Source organism: Thamnophis elegans, chromosome Z (genome assembly GCF_009769535.1).
Source record: "Thamnophis elegans isolate rThaEle1 chromosome Z, rThaEle1.pri, whole genome shotgun sequence".
Classification (NCBI taxonomy): domain Eukaryota; kingdom Metazoa; phylum Chordata; class Lepidosauria; order Squamata; family Colubridae; genus Thamnophis; species Thamnophis elegans.
This window is the reverse complement of record NC_045558.1, coordinates 94,776,889-94,797,869: the sequence shown is the minus strand read 5'-3', so window position 1 is coordinate 94,797,869 and position 20,981 is coordinate 94,776,889. Positions and strand designations below refer to the sequence as shown.

The following is a 20,981-nucleotide window of genomic DNA, read 5'->3' as shown; positions in this document are numbered from 1 at the left end:
TTTCCCAACCTGGTGTATAATTTTTCTTCCTATTCCCAGATATATGTTTTCCTTCCTAGGCTGCATCTGCTGTTGTCATGTTTCCTGTATTTCTGGTTAAGAAACACAGTTGAAACCCTATCCACATAAATTATATTAAGAAATTTGATTTCTCTCTCCAGTACAACTCCTCAGGTATTGAGCCCAACTATTGCTGCTCCCCCTAATGTGCTGCCTCGAAGAAGTTCACGTTTGTTCTCCAGTGATAGTTCTACAGCCAAGGTAAATTGGAATTCTACAAAGTATGTATATACGTACGTATACACATACATACATACGTACTTACTTACTTTATTTGTTTGTTTGCTTATTTATTTATTTATTTGCTACCTATCTTGCCTCAAGGTAACACTGGGTGGCTTATAATTGTAAAAAATAAAGCCTATATATACCGTATTTATCGGCGTATAACACGCACCGGCGTATAACACGCACCCCCCATTTTAACACAAAAATTTGAGTAAAATTTTTTTTCATTAAAAATAAATGACTTGGAAGCTCGGAACTTAATGTTGGATTAAAATTTATAACATTAGAACATGAATTATAACATTAACTCCTCTTAAAAGGCAAACTTTCTTCTCTTCCTTCCTTTCTCCTTCCATCCTCTCTTCTTTCCTCACTCACTCCCTTCCTCCTTTTCTCTTCCTTCCTCCTTCCATTCTTTCAACTTCCTTTCTTTTACCTATCTATCTTTTCTGTCTTTCTGCTCTTTCCATTTCTCTCTTCCTCTTCGCTTCTGTTCCTTCCTCCTTCCATCCTTTCACCTTCCCTCCTTCCTATTTCTTCCCTCCTTCTGCCTATCTACCTTCACCTTTGTCTTTCTGCTCTTTCCCTGTCTTCCTCTTTCCTCCCTCCCTTCTTTCCTTTCTAGTTCCATCTTTTCTTCTTTCCTCTCTCCCTCCCTTTTTCTTTCTTCCTTCCTTCCTCCTTCCTCTTGCCTATCAACTTCATCCTCCTCGTCTTTCTGCTCTTTCCCTCTCTTCCCCTTTTCTTCCCACTTCCTTCCCTCTTTTCTCCCTCCCTTCTTCTTTTTCTTCCTTTCTTCTTCCATCTTCCTCCTTCTTTCCATCTTTTCTCCTTCCATCTTCTCCCCCCTCCCTTCTTTTCCTTCCCCCTCCCTCCTTCCTTCCTCTCCTTCCCACTCTCTCCTTGGGAGGGGTTGGGGTTGGGGGTGGCAGCAGAGACCAAATAAAGTCAGAAAATCTTATTAAAACTTTCCTATTTGTTGGATTGCCTTGCTGCGAACTTATAAACCAAATCAGGGAAACATTTTGCAACCGAGCCTGCTGCAAGGAGAGGCAGTCCTGCCCCAGTTTTGCAAGGAATGAGAAACGGTGCTTTAAACAGAAGCAACTGCAAGGAACCGCAGACAGGGAAAGAAAGAAAGAAAGATCCTTGTAGCACAAAACCCACCTTTGCATGGTTGTGAGAACATAAACAAAAAAAAAAAAAAAGCACAGCGTCCCTCCGCCCTCTGAATAGGACTCAGCATGACTCCGAGCCGGGCAGGGAGATAAGCACCTTCATTTGCATTCTCTGAGACCGTGATGCTTTGCAAGGAACATTTCCCCGGGCTTTTTGGAGATTTTTCCTTTCGTGCTTAAATAAAAAGAACGGGACTTCTTTAAAACGCCACAGCTCTTTCAGCCTAACAAAAATGCAATCTCTTCCTTCGTCCTTCTCCGTCACTAACAGCTGGGGGCTCAGAAATCGGAGTGAAAAGTCAGTCCTCCATCTCTTCCCTCTTCCCGGATTCACTCCGAAGTTTTAAATCTTCCTTCTGTGCATAAACACTCCCTCCCTCTCCCCCTCCCTCTCCCTGTATCTGTTTGTCTCTCACTCTCTGTGTGGCTCTTTACCTCTATCTCCCCCCTCCCTCTCTCTGTCTCTCTTGTCATTCTCTGTGTGTGTCTGTCTCTCTCTCTGTCTCTCCTCCCTCCTTGTGTGTGTGTGTATGTGTGTGGGGGATCCCTGCCACCGCGGATGGGCTCCGGACTAGTGGAGCCTCCTCTTCCTCCTTTTTAACCAGGCGATCTTTGGCTGCTACACAATCCCAAGGTTTGCAGCGCTTCAGAGAAAGAAGGCATGCGAGAAAGCCCCCCCCCCCCATCCCCGCTGCCTGAACATTTGAATGAAGGAGGCTGCAGGCTCCTTTGTCCTTGGCTATGCAATTTTCTTTCGTTCTCTGCTGCCCGAACGAGTGAATAAGGCAGAGGGAGAATGAAAGGAGATTGCGTCCCTTCTGTCTCCCAGTTGCTCAGAAAAGCAACTGTGGGAAGGTCAAAGTATCCATGGAGAGCGAGGCTGCTGCCGGCCGTTTCACCTTCAAGGTGAAACGGCTGGCAGCAGCCTCGCTCTCCTGCGGCCAGCGTCCGTTTCAGTAGGGAAGAAAACTTCCTTTCGCCTTCCCGGGCTTCTGCCGCCCGGCAGAAGCCCCGGGACCCAGTCAAATTCGCTGCGCAAGGTGAAACGGCTGGCAGCAGCCTCGCTCTCCTGCGGCCAGCGTCCGTTTCAGTAGGGAAGAAAACTTCCTTTCGCCTTCCCGGGCTTCTGCCGCCCGGCAGAAGCCCCGGGACCCAGTCAAATTCGCTGCGCAAGGTGAAACGGCTGGCAGCAGCCTCGCTCTCCTGCTGCGGCTTCTGTTTCAGTAGGGAAGAAAACTTCCTTTCATGGGCGCCGGTGAATCAGCTGGAGCAGGCAGTTTGGGACCCGGCGTATCGGCGTATAACACGCAGGCAGGGTTTAAGCTTGCAATTTTAGTTTTAAAACTGCGTGTTATACGCCGATAAATACGGTACTTAAAATATAAAATCCAGAAGACCATGTCCCATTTAAAAGAGGGTGGTAGCAAGATGTAGGGTGGTGGGATCTGTTGTTAATTGATCAACCATCTCCATTGTGATACTCTCATCCCCAATTGGTGCTCCAACTTAATTGGCAGAGCTAGGTCCTTAGTCTTTTCCAGAAGGTTAGGAAGGTCAGTGCCCTCTCATTGATTAATATTTTTTAAGAAATTCAGAACCTAAATAGGCAGTAGCAGAAATATTTAATGGGGCTACAGACACAATTAAAACAGGACTCTCACTTTCATATTGATATCAATTTTTTCTAAGCAGAATTGATTTCAAGTATGTTCTAAAACAGTATTTCCCAATATCAGCAACTTAGGTGTGTGGCTTGAACTGGAATTCCCTGACTTTGGAATTCTGAAAGTTGAAGTCCAGATATGTTAAAGCAACATTGCCTTAAGCCAGGGATGTCAAACTGGCGGTCTGTGGGCCAGACGCATCATGTGTAAGCCACGCTACCCCAGCTCCACGAATGGGAAAAACAACACCTGTGCCTTAGGCTGTGAAAACATATATCACAACAAATTAATTTATTAATTTTCATTGTAAAACAAACCATTATTTTTACTCTATTACAATGGAGCATGGTGGCTCATGTGATTAGGGCACTGGATTGACAAGCAGCAAGCCTGCATATGAGACCCGGCTGCTGCCATGGGACAGGATGAGCTCCCGTCCTTCGCTCCAGTTCCTGCCAGGGGACATGAAAGGAGCCCTTAATTGGGCATCCCCCTGGCAAAGATGATGTCACCAGTAATCCTTTCAATCTGAAAGTGCCTCAGTACTTTCAACATGAGGGCAATGCAACTCCATTACAAATGTTTCATATGATAGATTATCGTTTACTTCAGATGTAGAGAAATATTCTAAAAAAATTTGTAAGTATTTTAGATATATTTCAATTGAAGATATTGAAGAACTATCATCCTTTCAAAGCATCTTTCATATTGAAATCACTGGTAAAAATACCAAAATCCATTAAACCAATAATGAAGTCTAGTAAAGCTATAATTGCAAACATTCTGAAGAAACTTTATTCAGTAACATTTCATCCTCTGCTTTTGAGCCATCCACCTCTCTCACATCAGTATAATCACTCAGTCCATACTAAATTATATTCTTGATGTACTGTAGAACAGCTCCAGTTCAGTTTTCTTGAGTGGAATTGAGAGTCTATAATATTAAAAACTGGATGAAAAGATATCATGGGCATCTTTTATTCTACAAACTTAAGTAATGCTATTATAGAAAGTGGGTAATATGTGTTTTGGTGTCTCGTCCCATTATATATGTTGTATAAAATCACATAATTAGTTCAAATTTCATCAAAAATCACAAAACCTTGGTAAAATTAATCAGGCAAAAGCCAAAATGAGTGCAGTTAATTATGTAGTACATATTTCAATACCATACTACATGAAATTAAATGAAACCTAATTGGGCTGAGGTTCCCCATCCAAACCAAAATGAAGTTCTAAATTTCTACCGTGAATTGCTTTTCAAATTTCTGTTTTAAATGGTATATACTTTGCTATTTGGCTGCTAGGAAAGATTCTTTAAAATGTTTTTTCTTCTTTCATAGGAAAATAGTAAAAAGTTAAAAATGAAGTTTCCAACAAAAATTGCAAACCGAAAGACAAAATGTAAAACCAGTAAAGGAGGGATCACACAGCCAAACATAAATGACAGTTTGGAAATCACCAAACTTGATTCGTCCATTATTTCAGAAGGAAAGATTACCTCAGTAACGCCACAAATCCAGGCATTTACATTACAGAAAGCTGCAGCAGGTGTGTAGAATATTTCTGAGAATTCCTTCAGAGTAGTAAACGTAAAGAGTAGTAGTAAAAGACAGTGATAGTGTAAAATTCAAAAGCAAGAAAAATATAGAAAATACCTGTTGGAATCGAGTTAAAATGAACAGTGCAAGTTCCTCTAAAATTCTTATTCTTTCTAATTAAGTTGCCATGATGTTCACAATCTTAATTTCTTTCTTAATTGAAAGAAAATTCAACAGTAGTGGGTAATAATCATGAATTTTTACAGATAACATGGAGTGATCCAGAGGATATTTGGGTATGAAGTTATATCTCAAAGTTTGGATTTGGACCAGATCTCTTTAGTTATATTCAGCACCTTATTCACTGGAAGAACACAGTTATGCTCTGTTAACTCAAACTGTTGGCATTTTATCTAGGTTTCTTGAGCATATGTGTCACATTTATCACCAGTGGCAGTTTTAAGCAAGTATATCTCTTTGTTCTCCTGTGTATTTATTGCATTTTTTTCCTAGAAGGTTTGATGAGCCTTCTTCGTGATATGGGGAAAGGATATTTAGCCTTGTGTTCCTACAATTGTAAAGAAGCCATTCATATACTGAGTCATTTGCCTTCTCATCACTACAACACAGGCTGGGTGCTATGCCATATTGGAAGAGCTTACTTTGAACTTGCAGAATATATGCAGGTAAAGAGGCCATAGAATAATTTTGGGGGATACTACATTCTGTATTTGCAGTGAATTGTACAAAAATTGACCCCAAAACATAAACTGAAAATAGTTCAAATTTTCTTTGCTCTATAACCGTATTTTTTGGAGCATAAGACGCACCAGAGTATAAGACGTCCCAAGGTTTTGAAGATGCAATTTTTTTAAAAAAAGTAGGTAGGTAGATAGAGGGATAGAGAGGAGAGAAAGAAAGAGAGAGAAATACAGTAGGTAGGTAGGGAGAGAGAGTAGGTAGGTAGGTAAGGAGGTAGGTAGGTAGTTAGGTAGGTAGATAAAGGGATAGAGAGAGAGAGAGAAATAGAGATAGAAAAATACAGTAGGTAGGTAGGGGAGAGAGAGAGAAAGAGAGAGTAGGTAGGTAGGTAAATGTTTCCAGGTGTATTTATCCATGTGCTGGAGAAGGAAATCACTGACAATCTGCAGCACCTAAGACTTTGTTTCTGGTGGCATAGCACTTGATTAATCTAATTCTCATCAATCAGTTAAAGAGCTTTCCAAAAGGGAAAAAAAAGTTTTTCACTCTGCAAACCTCCCAAAAATTGCCCGTTTTTTTTAAAAAGGCATGAATAGCCTGTGGGGGGGCTTGCAGAGGCTCCTAGGGGGTGGGGGGGGGAAATGATAAAAAGGCCCGTTTTTTCATCAAAAAAATTGCATGCAAAGCCTTACGGAGGCTTATAGAGTGCTGCTGGGGCTGCGGGGGGGGGGGGGGAACAGTCCATTTGCTCATTTCTGTCCTCCCCAGCCCCCAGGAGCTCTCTGAAAGCCTCCATAAGGCTCTGCACAGCCATTTTGGTGAAGGGGCGGGGCTTCGGGAGGCAAAAATTGCTGTATTCGGTGTATAAGAAACACTCAGATTTTCAGCCTCTTTTTTGAGGAAAAAAGGTGTGTCTTATACTCTGAAAAATACGGTACCTTTTAGCAATTCTAATGAGAAGTTTTATGCTTGAAAGAACTCTTAGTATATTAGCCCCATCAGAGTGATGTTTGTGTGTGTGTGTGTATACACATACATGCATATACACATACAAATGTGTGTATGTATGTATGTGTATATATATATATATGTATATATATATGTATGTATGTATGTATATCTATCTATCTATCTATCTATCTATCTATCTATCTATCTATCTATCTATCTATCTATCTATCTATCTGATGGGGGTCAATATACTAAGAGTTCTTTCATACAGTGCCGTTCTAATCCAGTATCAATGCTATTCAGAACAGCCTAGACAGTTGGCCAGCTAGTTATTACTGATGGGCCACCAATTTCCGTATCCTACAAGCATTTACCAAAATATAACCGCTGTGGCATTGCAAAATAAAAACAAAAATTTAAATGGCTGTTTATAAGTGTTGTTGCATTTTATTTCATTTCCTACCATGCCCTGCTTTCAGGGTACCCCATGAATTCCTTTTAGATACTCTCTAAATGGGTCAATTAATACAGAAACAATTTTTGGCTATGTGGTTCTATGTAAAGGGGGGGATGGATATTGTCTCATTTTATTAAATACAATTTGCTGAGAATGAATCACACTCCTCTTAAGATGAAACATTTAATTTATTAAGCAAATTATACCCTTGTATCAGAACCAACTGTTTCATTTAAAGCTATATAACTAAATGTACCCATGTTATGTCAAAAACGGATCATGTTTGATTAAATAGTATTTGTTCATTACTGTCATAGGCTGAGAGAATATTCTCTGAAGTAAGAAGGATTGAAAACTACAGAGTAGAAGGCATGGAAATCTATTCAACCACATTGTGGCATCTGCAGAAAGATGTAGCTCTTTCAGTTCTTTCAAAAGACTTGACTGAGATGGATAAAAATTCACCAGAGGTATCATTTCTGGCTATTTTGAGGCAGGCATTTTTTTTTTTACTACAGTTTAGCCTCTGATTCTTTCCTTCAATTTTAAATAAACAAATTTGAGGTTGAAATTACTGTATTTTACTTTGCAAACTCTTATGTGACTGAGCACTTAAATGGTAACTATTAATTAATAGTTTATTAATATTTTCTTATTCCTCTTATTATACCACTTAAAAGTAGAAAGAGGGAGTAATCATAGTTTTGTGATATATCTTCTACTTTTTCATTCTTCTAGGCATGGTGTGCTGCAGGAAATTGCTTCAGTTTGCAAAGGGAACATGATATTGCTATCAAGTTTTTCCAGAGAGCTATTCAAGTTGATCCAAATTATGCTTATGCCTATACACTCCTGGGACATGAATTTGTGCTGACAGAGGAACTTGAGAGAGCATTATCCTGCTTTAGGAATGCAATTCGAATGAATCCAAGGCACTACAATGCTTGGTGAGAAATATTTTTGATTAATAAAAAGGGTGAAGGTTGGAAATATATTTACCCCTCATAATATTTAACAATCTCATTTCCCTCCCTGATATAACTTAGTTCTGGAGTAAAAAAAAATATTTACTTTTCTCCACGATTGGTGGCAACAGCAGTCACATAGGGTTCACTCTGTCCAGAAACCAATAGGGCTGAGTCTACAGATTATAAAGCCTTCCTCCTTGCTGCTCTTCCCCAGTTTTTAGACTCAGCCAGTTCTGGGCTGGACGTGTAGTTGTATTTCTCTGATTATATTGTTCTTCCTTACTAAAACTTTCATATTTCAACCCATGCCATTCTTAAGATCTTGCAGGCAGGGGGAGTGCTTATATTAAGCAAGGAGCATTGTCACTCGCTGCAGACCTAGCTGTGCAGCTGAGTGACAGAGGCTTTTTTCCTGTCAGCGATCGTCGGAGGCTTGTATTAGGCAGCAGAGCAGCTCCGATGATAGAAACCAATAATCTAATGACTCTTTGAAGGTGAAATATGGCAGAACTCATGTCAAGACAAAGGATCAGTGTTTCACTTTTTTCTACTGAACCTATTAAACATGCAAACAAATTGTCAGTGCTTGTATTTCACTATTCTACTATTGAACTGAGATGTCTATGGAGGTTCTCACTCATCCACCTCATTGTTTAATACCAATAGCACACTTATATACCGCTTCATAGTGCTTTTACAGCCCTCTCTAAGCGGTTTACAGAGTCAGCATATTGCCCCCAACAATCTGTGTCCTCATTTTACCCACCTCGGAAGGATGGAATGATGAATCAACTTTGAGCTGGTGAGATTTGAACTGCCAAATGGCAGCTAACATTTTCTTGATATTTTTGAAGACATTTCACTTCTTGTTGATTGGACTGAACAAGGGACATACTGAATTCAGTAAAAACAATTAAAAATACAGTAAGTCATGGCAGGTGGCCCAGCACTAAATGATCATCAAAGAATGGAGTTGTGGGAGAGGGACTGCTGGAAGGAGGGGGTTGCCAACCAATATACAGTATATATCAGCTAATTGAAATAATAATATTCCACAATATGGAATAAAGCACAGCAGGCAGAAGGGATTACCAGTTCGCATCAGATAAGGAAAAACATTCTTGATGCAGAGAAAAAACACTGGTAGAGTTCCTTCTTCCTAAAGCCTAGAAGTAAACTAAGGATGGCATCATCTACTAAAGTGTTAGGTGACCCTTCCTCATATTCGGATCAGCACTTACAATACAATACAATACAATACAATACAATACAATACAATACAATACAATACAATAGCAGAGTTGGAAGGGACCTTAAAGGTCTTCTAGTCCAAGAAGCTTAATTAAGCTTCTTCAAAAATATTGCTTGAGATATATCTACATCTATATTGCATCTCTGGAGGTGATGCCACTTGAAGTATCTGCAGATTCACAAGCTGATAAATTGTTTCAGATTCTAAAGAGCATTCTTGCCTCCACTACTCCATCTCAGAGTTTGTTGAGACTGAGTGCCGTCAGTAAGAATTAGGGGTGATAGGTAAATAACATTGCAGTTACATTTTATTATCTTTTAATGTGAGGCAATAATTTCTTAATTATGTAGGAATGCTGCTATAGGTACATTTCATATATAATCTTGGACATTTTGACACCCTGATAATATCAAGAAAAGTCTGCACTGCAGCCATGTTAACCATTTAATAAGGTTTAATTCTTGAAGAGAGAAGTAGTATATTAATATATGTATATGCTTCTGCTATTATAGCTTTTTACATACATACATACATACATACATACATACATACATACATACATACATACATACATAATAAACAGTTCCTATAGAGCTGTTTCCTGATCTGATCTGCCCCAGAGGGCTAACATGAATCTCACAAGCCTGCTTATGTTTTATCTCCCTCTCTCTTATACCCCAATAAACAGGGAAGAACTTGCCTGAGTCTTTTCCAAATATTATCTATCTTTTCCAGAATTTAAGCAATGTTTCAATCCTCTTTGTTTGTATAACAGAGGCAGAATTCTAAGACACTTTAAGATGGTATTTGTTTTTCTAGCTTGTGGTCAGCAAGGATATCTAAATCCTTTCCACATGTATTATTGTTCCCCCATTCTATATTTGTGCCTCTCAGTTTTCCAATCCAAATGTAGAACTTCCTTTAAATTCTTAATTTTCCTGCACTATTCAAGGCTGTCTAGATTTTCTTGAAAATACTTCCTTTTATACTTTGGAAATATTACCCATACCTCCCAGTTTTGTGTTATTTGTAAATGTGATAAATGTCATTTCAACTTCTTCATCCAAATAATTGTGTTATATACCCCATATTTTACTATCTTATTAAGATATATCTACATCTGCAAAATTCCTTTTTTGAATACAGTTTTATTAAGTTTCATAATAAAATAAAAATACAGAAAAACAAAAGTTAGAAAACTAAGAGAAAAGTCAAAGAAACAGAAAAAGTGGGAGCTTCAGATTTTTTTTTCAGTGCAGTAAAACATATACACACACAAACAAGTTGCCCTCAATCTTTTGCTTTACATTTCACATTTCAGGTCATTTCTATAATAACAAAATATTTCTAAACATCAAAACCTAAAATCAAATTTTCATTTTTTTCAATTTCAGGCAAGAAGTCCAGAAGCAGTTTCCAAGTAGAAACAAAATTAGATAAATTCTAATGAATTCTAAATTCTTCTCTTTAATTAAAAGAGTTTTGCCATGTTCACTAATTCTATCACCATTACCATTCACTCCTCCATTGTAGAAATTAATATGTCTTTTCATTTTTATGCATATAAGATTCTTGCTACTGTCAACATAAAATTTTTCTTTGATTATAAGGCATGCAGTCCCTCCTGATTTTATTTTATTTTTCTAATTTAGAAAAACCAAGCAAGTTTGGTGTTACATGTGTTGTACTATAATATTGCTTGTGACAGTATTATTGTATAAACAGGAAAAAAGTAAATTGAGATCAGGAGAAAAAGTCTCCTGAAGGCTAGAAAATTATAGGTCTCTGTGATACTTGTATTTTCACTTGATGTATTCGTTCTATGGATGTATTAGTAGTGTTTTTAATATATCTTTTGTGTATCACTAATATCCACATAGAATTCAGATTGCATTCTTGTTTTGTATTTAAAATTTTGCCTTGACAATTTATCTTTCATTAAATTGATGTTTTTAACCATATCTATCATAGCAGACATTTTGTGAAATAAGTCATTAAGCTCTCCTAAATGTTAACATAAGTCAATTTGTCTGGAAATCTGATCTCTTTGATCTTTAGTAGTAATATTATATACATCGTTGGTTTTTGATGTTTTTTTTTTTTTCAATGCTAGGTATGGATTGGGGATGATTTACTACAAGCAAGAGAAATTCAGCCTTGCAGAAATGCATTTCCAAAAAGCACTTCAAATTAATCCTCAGAGTTCTGTCTTGTTGTGCCACATTGGAGTTGTAAGTAAATCATATCTAATATAGGTTTGATGTATAATATGAACATTGACCAGCATGTATGTATGTATGTGATTGAGATGGCGAGTGAGACCTCGTTGAAACATTGCCAAGACAATCTCAATCTTACCTGGGAAAAGACCCGAATACAACAAGACCAGCATACCTACACCGGTGAAAATCTACGAATGAATGAATCTACGAATGAATGAATTTACGAATGAATGAATCTACGAATGAATGAATCTACGAATGAACGAACGAACGAATGAATGAATGAATATATTCCTTTTTTTCCAGGTTCAGCATGCTCTGAAGAAATCTGAGAAAGCTTTGGATACACTGAACAAAGCCATTAACATTGATCCCAAGAACCCCCTCTGCAAATTCCACAGAGCTTCAGTATTATTCGCCAATGAGAAGTACAAAGTGAGTAATGATTTTTTTTCCTTTGGGAAAACTGAATACTAGCCATATACATTTAAGCCAATTGTAAAATGCATACAGAACAATTGTAAATATATTTCACATAGTTTAGTAAGATTTATTCCACAGAACATTCTTTGCAGCCTTAGATTTTGAGGACCGTAAGAACACTTTTTCTCTGCTGGTGATTAAAAATTTGTTTCACTGCTCCAGGAGAGCTAGCAATAGCAATAGCAATAGCAGTAGACTTATATACCGCTTCATAGGCCTTTCAGGCCTCTCTAAGCGGTTTACAGAGAGTCAGCATATTGCCCCCAACAATCTGGGTCCTCATTTTACCCACCTCGGAAGGATGGAAGGCTGAGTCAACCCTGAGCCGGTGAGATTTGAACCGCTGACCTGCTGATCTAGCAGTAGCCTGCAGTGCTGCATTTAACCACTGCGCCACCTTTGCTCTGTCAAAAAGAATATTGTTTGATATCATATTGATTTATGATTAAACATTACTCCTACTTTGAGAAAGAGAATATACTACTATAATGGTCCTAAATAAAAAGTAGTTTCATAGGAATCATTTTAAATCCCTGCAATCAAAATATAATAAGATGAATTTTAAAAAAATCTATTAGGATTTTAGTCAGCTGACCAAGTATCTGAAACTTTTCCAGCAGTTCATTAATTCTATCTTAGTTATAATCATGATGACTTTCTGTTTGTTGCCACTTCATTTTTTGAATATTTTTACAACTTCTAGATTTACCTAAATGATAGAGAAATGGAATATATCTTCTATTCAAGAATTTCCTGAATTCCTTGATCTATTATTTTATCTCAAATTTGGGAGTGAACAGTAGACTAAACTCTTGGTTTTCTAGGTCCATTGTAACCAAATTGTACAGGTAGTCCTCACTTAGCAAGTACAATTGGAACGGGCAACTCCATCACTAAGCATTGCAGTTTTTAAGCAGAAAATCACATTACTATGGTGGGCTTACAATCTCATTTTCTCATTGGTCATTAAGTGAAGCATTAGTCATTAAATGAAACGTCACATAACTGTCCCTTATTATTTTAAATCCACATTCCTTATTAACTTTAGATACCACAAACCAGTTGCAAGGCAGCTAAATGGCAATCATATAATTGTGGGATGTGGTGCTGGTCGTAAATGTGCGAAGTGAAGCACCTAAATGGCAGTCACATGACTACAGACACTGTAATGGTCATAAACATGTGGATTGTCTAACTCTTTTTTACACCATTATAATTTCACTAAACAAGGCAGTCAGTAAGCGAAGTCTATATGTGTACCACAACAAATATATTTGTCAAACAATAACAAAGCATCAGACATTGATATTAAAATTGACTTTATTGTATTGAATAGACCCGTGATGGTGAACCTATGGCCTGCACTGGCCAGCTGATTTCGGCCTTCATTTTCGGGCATTTTTTGCCCTCTAGAAGCTTCAGGGGGCTTCCCTGAAACCTCCAGAGGGCGAAAAAAGGCCCAACACACAAACCAGAAGTCGGAAAACAGGGTGTTTCTGGCTTCTGGAAGGCCTCTGGGGAGGGGGAAGCTGTTTTCACCCTCCCCAAGCTCCAAGAAAGCCATGTGCGGGGCAGTGGTGTGGTGGTGGTCACGTGCGCATGCGCAGGGGACACAGCTGAGGGGGGGCACTAAGTTATGGGGTTGGGCACGCAAACGTGCACAATAGCATGTGCACTTGTGCTTCCCCCCACCCGAGGGGGAAAAAGGTTCTCCATCACTAGAATAGATCTTTTCATTGAAGCATATATTTAAATTATATTACTGCAGTCCCTTGAAAAAGATACTCAGGTTTTTTTTCTTCCTTTCAGTATGCTTTGCAAGAACTTGAAGAACTGAAGCAAATTGTTCCCAAAGAGTCTCTTGTTTACTTTTTGATAGGAAAGGTAAAAACAATTTTGAATATTATTTTCTGAATGATTGTTGTAAAAACATACAAGATTAATGTTGATAATAATATTATGCAATGTTCACCAAATGTACCGTACTGTGTTTCAGCAGTATTGCCAACTGTGATGAGCATTAGTTCACCTCCTGACTTTAAAATCACCTCTCGGTCCCACGTACAGTTGTGGAGAAAGTAAGGGAATGGTTGAACATTTATGCTGCCTATCTGATTGTGCAGGCTGATTATGTAGGCTTGATATGGCATTGCTTTACAAAACAAAAGAGTAGGAGGTGAAGTTTGTTTGGAAAATTGACACCATTGATTTTTCAGTTGAGACCACATAATGGGCAATTCTTGAGACAGCCTGATTCTTTCAAGTTGGAAAGACTTTTAAAAACAAACCTTTGTGTTTTAAATGGAACCCAAAGATAGACTATAACATAGTAATGTTGTTCAAGGATCTATAGTGAACTATGAAAATAATCTTGAAGAAGAGGAGAAACAACCAGTTTTTTATCATAAGTCAAGGGACATTGGGACATCAATAAGATGAATCTCAGCCCAGGCAGGAATGGAATTTGAGAAAGTATCCCAATTTGGACATTCACTAATTCTCTTTAGGATAAAGACAGGAAGGAGAAAGGCATAGACTTGCAAGATTCTGTTACTATAACCCTGTGATAAATATAGTTTTAACATTCATGATTTTGGTGTTCCCGTCTGGTCTACTTTAGTGAGATATTTTCCCTACTTCAACCCTACTTAGCAATGCAGAACTCTATTTTCAAATTAAATGTGAATTATGATTAATATTTAAAGATAATCCCATATGTAATGTGTACTGTGTTCTTCCTTATTTTAGTAGATTGGTGGGGAGTATAACTTCATCCAGAATTGACAGTTGCTAGGTACTAGTGTATAGTATTAGTATTCTTTACTAGATATAGCAATTTCTCCATTTTTGGCATGTTTGATTTTCAAAAAATATTATTATTGTTTATAATCTTTGAGGGGAATAAGTGCCACGTAGGGGTATGACAGATAATTATGTAAGTAAAAACTGCCTATAAAGAGCACTACTATCAGATATAAAATATATGAAGTAAAAATTCATACCCAGTTAAGTATACACTTTTTTTGGTTAGGTTTATAAAAAGTTGGGGCAGACCCATCTTGCACTGATGAACTTTTCCTGGGCAATGGACTTGGATCCAAAAGGCGCCAATAACCAGATCAAAGAGGCCATTGACAAGCGGTACCTACCCGATGATGAAGAGCCTGTAACACAAGAAGAACAGATCAGTGAATGCTGTCCATATGAGTCAGGTTGTTTTTTTATATTGGCTGTTTTATTTGTTCTTCTCTTGAGGTAAAAAGAGATACCTTCTATTTGGGTAATTTGAAAATACTGTCATAGCAACAATCCTGAAGTTTACCACTGCAACTATTTTATATAGCATAGACCCTAGTTTTGTGCAGGTTTTTTATGGTCACTCTATCTCATGACTGGAAATAATTGAAAATGCTTCCTTATTTTTTTTCTAAGTCTGAAAAGAAGTTTTGAACATTAAGTATCCCCATCCTATCTATAGCAGGCAAATTTATTTGAATATCATAACATTCTTTTTCTTGTTATTCTCTTTGCCTCTCTTAATTAAAACAATTGTAAAGTAAATACTCATTTAAACAAATGATAAAAATTACAGTTCCTTGAATAAAGCTGAATTCTTGCTGATTTTATGGATGCATCCATGAGGTCATCTTGGGAATGTTACAGAAATGGTTTCCATTGGAATGAATATTTTTTTTTACTTTCCAGTCTAGCCCACAGCCCTGGTGTTTTCTGTGGTCTTCTCTTCACTAGGATCAGCTTTGTTTAGCTTTTTGAGATCAGCCAAGTTTGGTTGATTGGGTATAACTATGTAGCTGGGCATGCAAATTATAACACTTCGGACTAGTAAAGCAATCTGATCATTGCTTAATAAAAACCTAACATATAAGAGCAGCACCAGAGCTGTCTGAAGTATCAATCTCCTAAAAGGAACTCCTATCTTAAGTTTTTGCATAAGGCTTTACTAAATAATACACAATATTTAAGCACAATACCACCAAGCTTGGAAAAGTTAGAATCACTAGTGCTTATCCTTTAAAAATTGGCATTTTTAAAAATTTGGGAGATGATCATTTAAGATGAGGATATGTAACTTATATCAGTCTCATAGCTGCACAAACTTTTGTGTGGTCTGTTGAGGGCATTTTAAAAGTGGACTTGGTGAGGATTCACTTAGAAAGAGGGTTGAAGAGTTTAAAAGCATGAGATGAGTACCCTAAGGTTTGCAAATATTAAAATACATTTTTGCTGTTTAAACGCAACTTTAAAAATGGAAAATAAAAATAGTTTTCAATGCTTGGCTCTACCCACTTAAGAGGGATTCTGGTGGTACAAAAGAGACGATGGTAGATCATATGTGACTACCAGGCTGTATTTTTTTTCACTTCATATAAGAGGTATAGAAAAAAAAACTAAAGTTGCTGGGCACATTAAAGTTGCTGGCACATTAAAGGGACTAGAAAACCAGCTATGAATCCAGAAACACTAATTAAAATTTGGCTTCTCTGATGTGGTGTAATATAATGTTCAGAGTCTTGGTTTAGGGAAAGAAAAGCTTAGAGTAATTCCAATATAAATCTAATACTACTTTCTAAATGTGCTGCTGTGAAGTTATATGGGGAAGGAGGTGAAAGAAGGAAGGAATAAAACTGTAATAAATTAACTATCCAGGTAGCTTTAAGTAAGCTATTAGTTCCCCTACCACAAGGTTTATCTTGTGGGGATTATGAATCTAACCAGCTTTACAGGTTGATTGTGTAGTTTATAACAAAAATCATTTATGGTGAAAATCATTTACAATTCTTGTGCTGCCTAAATGCTAAATGCTTGATCTAATTACTACATATATCAAAACTATTTGAAAAACTGCTTTATAGAATTGAACCTGAAGCTCTCTATGTAGACTGAATTCAAATAGGACCAGCTCACTCAAACACAATTCAGGTTCTAAGATTTTGCACATAAGTTTGGGAATTGCATAGTATTTGAGATTTGAAAGAAAAGGGTACATTTTGAATGCATAATTATATATAATTCTCCAAAAACTGGGTTGGAACAATGTATAAATAAGATATAAAAAGTATAATGGAAAAGTAGTCTTCCTATTATAGAATGTCATTTTTGTAGCTTGTGAGATATGCAAATAATATAAATAAATCTTATTCTTGTGTATTTTTCTTTTCAAAAGTTGGCACAGATGAGTCTCAGGCCAGTAGCATGACTGACGCAGATGACACACAGCTCCATGCAGTAGAAAGTGATGAATTTTAACTTCCAAGTGGATTCTGAGTTTGGATGTTTGACTGACTCATTCTATTGGATTCTTCCTTTCCCTCCCTGCCACAGAGCCAGCATTGTTTTAATGCTCCACTGATACCCCAGGCGCATCATTCATCAGATTTTAATTAATTCTGAATTAATGGCAGTGTATTTGGGGTCATAATTTTAGTCTGAATTATTGACTTCATCTTTGTAAACATGATTCTTCAAAGAGGAAATACTTTTTCTAAAATCTCCTTTTTGTTGACAAACCTATCATGGAAGATGAAATTTGCTGTACAGGAACTGGGAGATATGGGAAAGTAACTGATGAAGCAGTTACTTGCTCTGTCCCCAGAAGAGTCTTAGTTTGGCTCTTTCCAAGAAGCAGAGACCTGCGCTTCTCCATTCCACACTCTTCAGAGATAATTGTGGAAGTACAGGACTGGAATGTATTGAAGACATTTCTGAATATTATTCGAGTGTAAATTAAATGCCAGAAAATATAAATGACCTTAAAATGAAATTTTCTCTTGTGAACGCTTTACAGAAAATATAAAATCCAATGTCCCTCCTTTAGATTTATCAACATGCCAGAATAGAGACTTCCACAGAATACATTAGTATTCCACCAAGAAGTTAACTTCATCAGGCTAACTTCCAAAGCATCAGTTGTTTGTATTTGTATACCATTCAGATCAGTAACATGATGTTGCTCATCATGTGCTCCTTGCAATTGCACCTGACAGTTCAAAAAAAAAAAAAAATCAAAATGCTGTTGCAATTATCAATTCCTAGAAAAGAAATAAATGTGTAGATTTGCAGTGTTGAAAAATGCAATGAAATAAATTCACAATAACAGAATGCCAAGATGACAATGGAAGCCTTAATCCAATCAAACCTTACAATGGTGGTGCATCCCCCATCTATTTACAGCAGTGACCCCTTCAAAAATTATTTTGTAAAGTGTTGTCTGAATGAACAGATGCAAAAAAAATTGTGCAATTATCTGTCTTTTGGGAGGGGGCGGTTGGGTTAGGGTTTTTTTATCCTGTAAGTTTTGAGTACTTCCTCTATAATGTCTTGTAGGAATATAGACCCCCAGATGGCTATTTCTCTGAGGAAAGAAGCTAGGCTGTATTACCAAAGCCAGTTTTCTCCTCCTTTGTAGCATTCCTGCAACAAAGGTGGTTGGCTTTTGTGCAGAGACCATCAAGAAAGTGTATGATAACCTTACAGTGCTAAAGAGAAAATTATGCACAATAAAATGGTTTAAATTTCATAAAATTGTATTGTGGTAAGTTTTTGCATATTTTATTTTAATCTATTTTTAAAAGGCCTTCATTAATAAATATTAATACAGACACGATTGTCTAAATACTGGCTCTTTGATAGCTAAAATGCAAACGTCACATGTTAGAGGGGGTAAGAGCAGAGTTGTAGAAACGTCAGGGCTGCACGGTTATTGTTATTTTTAAGAGTCACTACAGCTACCCAAAATCCAGGCTAAGGAAGTTTAAGATGCAATCTGAGGAGTTGTAATGTACGAAAGAATGGAAAGACTTGAAAATTAGACACTGAATATTTCACCTTTTGTTCCCTTTGTTAATGCAGCCTACAAAGGCCAATAGAGTCCTAGGTTGCATTAACAGAGAAATCAAGATGATGTGAATGGTATCATGTCTTGATAAGACTGCACTTGGAATATTGTATTCAGTTTTGGTCACCACAATATAAAAAAGATGTTGAGAGTCTAGAAGAAGTGCAGAAAGCAACAAAGATTATTACGGGACTGAAACTAAAACATAGCAAATTGGTTGCAGAAATTGTCTATGTCTAGTTTAATGAAAAGAAGGACTGGGGAACATGACAGCAGTGTTCCAATAGCTACTCTCCAAAACAATTTAAGGCAGGACAAGAAGCAATGGATGGAAACTCATCAAGGAGAGAACCAACTAGGAGAGATTTCATGACAGAACAACTAATAAGTGGAGCAACTTGTCTCTAGAAGTTGTGGGTGCTCCAACACTGGAAGTTTTCAAGAAGAAATTGTTTGAAATGGTATAGGTTTCCTGATTGAGCAGGAGGTTGGACTAGAAGACCCCTCCCCTTCCAACACTTATTCTGAGGGTAAACTTTTATTTGACTGTAATTGTACTTCACTGTCCTATCCCTATTTAACTGACATTCTAGTCCCATTCAACTACTAAACATAAAGCTAGTAAATTACAAATAAAAGTTACAATGGAGTTTTTTAAAAAAAACAACTACTTATGACCCATAAAATTTTATGAATATAAATTCCCCCTCCAATGGTCATGTGTCTGCATTCCAGGTGTCCAAAATTTATGACCAGTTCCATGTCTGCAGTTACATGTCTACAATTTGCAATTTTTTTTGCTGTTTTTAGCAAAAAGATGCCATAAAATGTATTAAGTGGATGCTATGTCTAACCTGAAACAAGGCTCTCTTCAGATTCAGCAAATTGTGGCAGCTACAGCCAACCTTTCCTTTTTGATTCCTGATAATGTGGTGGAACTACAGTTATAGACTATCCTAGGTGGAATGGATTACCATATCCTTTTCAGTCAGGATTCAAGCTCAATAGCTAGGACAGAAGCTTCCTTCATGGATTACATGTATTGAGACATAGATTGGGGAATGTATCCTTCCTGGTCCTTTCTGATGCTTGCCAGGTAATTCAATAATTATATTTTTCTAGATTGCTTTTGGCCCACTGTAGAGTTATATAATCTCCCATTCATTCCTTTATGGTGCTACTATTTTTCCTTTCAATTATGTTCAATTCTTGGAAATTAACTTGATAAGTCCCTAAGGTTTTCTTGGCACATTTTAAAGAAATGATTTGCTATTGCCTTCTTCCCACGACTGAGAGAAACTGACTGAACAAGGTCATCCAACTACTTTCATGCCTAAGATGTGACTATAATTCAATTTCCCAATTTCTAGCCAGATGTCTCCACTATTACATATATTAGCATTCCCAGTTAGGTGATAATGGAGGAAATAAAAATCATCCAAATGGTTTCTAATTTGGTATATTGCAGGGTTTGTCTCTTATTATTTAACATCATCAAGAACTTGCTGGAATAGTTCATTGGTTTAGAATGTAAGATGGTAAATTCAATATGCTGATGATATATAAAGCCACTGGGGATTGACTCAGGGAGTTGTTACCCATTGCCTGGAGGTTGCTAGGGCCAGTATAGGAGGAAACAACAAAAACTGAATACATGACAGTCTGAGATGCTATTTTTCAGAAGCTACCTGGCATCCAGATCCGGATGGGAAGATTCCATTATTACAAAGCAGTTGAGAAGCAAATACAAATCACTAATACAGCCAAGAAGCACATCCCTGCATAGTTACAGGCCCCAAGCCTAGGAGTCTTCCATGACATGACATAAAATGCACTCCTTATTTATTTGCATGTGACATGAAAAGTGTGTGTGTGTGTGTGTGTTACTATACATTTTCCTCATTTTGGCATCATGGCTAGCTGTGAATGCCTATGTCTCCAGAGAAAATGCATGGTCAAGGCCTGGCTCAAGAGGATGAAAGTTCTAATTAAAGTAAATCTCCATTACAAGCAGAGCCTTCCCTAGGTAGAATTATCTCTCTCTCTTATCTCTCTCTCTTATAGTATTCAGGAAGCTCCAAGGTGTTCTTGTGAAAGAATGTGAATTCTCAGAAGTGTAAACAAGAAAAGGGATAGGATCTTGGCTTAAGAAATGCCATGTCATATGATGTTATCAAATTGGAAACTATCCTGTTTATCAGCACGGCTCCTGAAGTTAAATTATGATACGTAATCTTCAAAACAGATTTTTACAATTTAAGCTCAATATTTCAAAAATGGGGAGTGATGTTCTTTTGACAGTTTTCAAAAGGGGATCTATAAAGCATGTTGATTATGCAAACTAAAATTTTGGAGAACGTGCTGTGCAGGATAGCTTAGAATTTTCTTGTGAACAACATAATTAGGAGCCCATGATCTT

The 20,981-nt window shown here is 37.2% G+C and overlaps 1 protein-coding gene across 2 annotated transcripts in view; it reads left to right on the top strand.

Annotated features, from left to right (window-relative positions):
• Positions 1–17,824, top strand: part of CDC27 (cell division cycle 27) — a 36,243-nt gene extending 18,419 nt beyond the window's left edge. Inside the window, exons 10-19 of one of the 2 annotated variants that reach the window (XM_032237055.1) lie at positions 162–261; positions 4,474–4,681; positions 5,188–5,357; positions 7,099–7,251; positions 7,520–7,728; positions 11,115–11,232; positions 11,530–11,658; positions 13,516–13,590; positions 14,738–14,918; positions 16,892–17,824. In XM_032237055.1, the coding sequence (XP_032092946.1) occupies positions 162–261; positions 4,474–4,681; positions 5,188–5,357; positions 7,099–7,251; positions 7,520–7,728; positions 11,115–11,232; positions 11,530–11,658; positions 13,516–13,590; positions 14,738–14,918; positions 16,892–16,974 (1,426 nt within the window). In that variant the 3' untranslated portion in view covers positions 16,975–17,824. Of the gene's footprint in view, positions 1–161; positions 262–4,473; positions 4,682–5,184; positions 5,358–7,098; positions 7,252–7,519; positions 7,729–11,114; positions 11,233–11,529; positions 11,659–13,515; positions 13,591–14,737; positions 14,919–16,891 lie in introns of both variants that reach the window. The other variant, XM_032237054.1, reaches the window with a different exon arrangement.
• Positions 17,825–20,981: the final 3,157 nt, after the last annotated feature.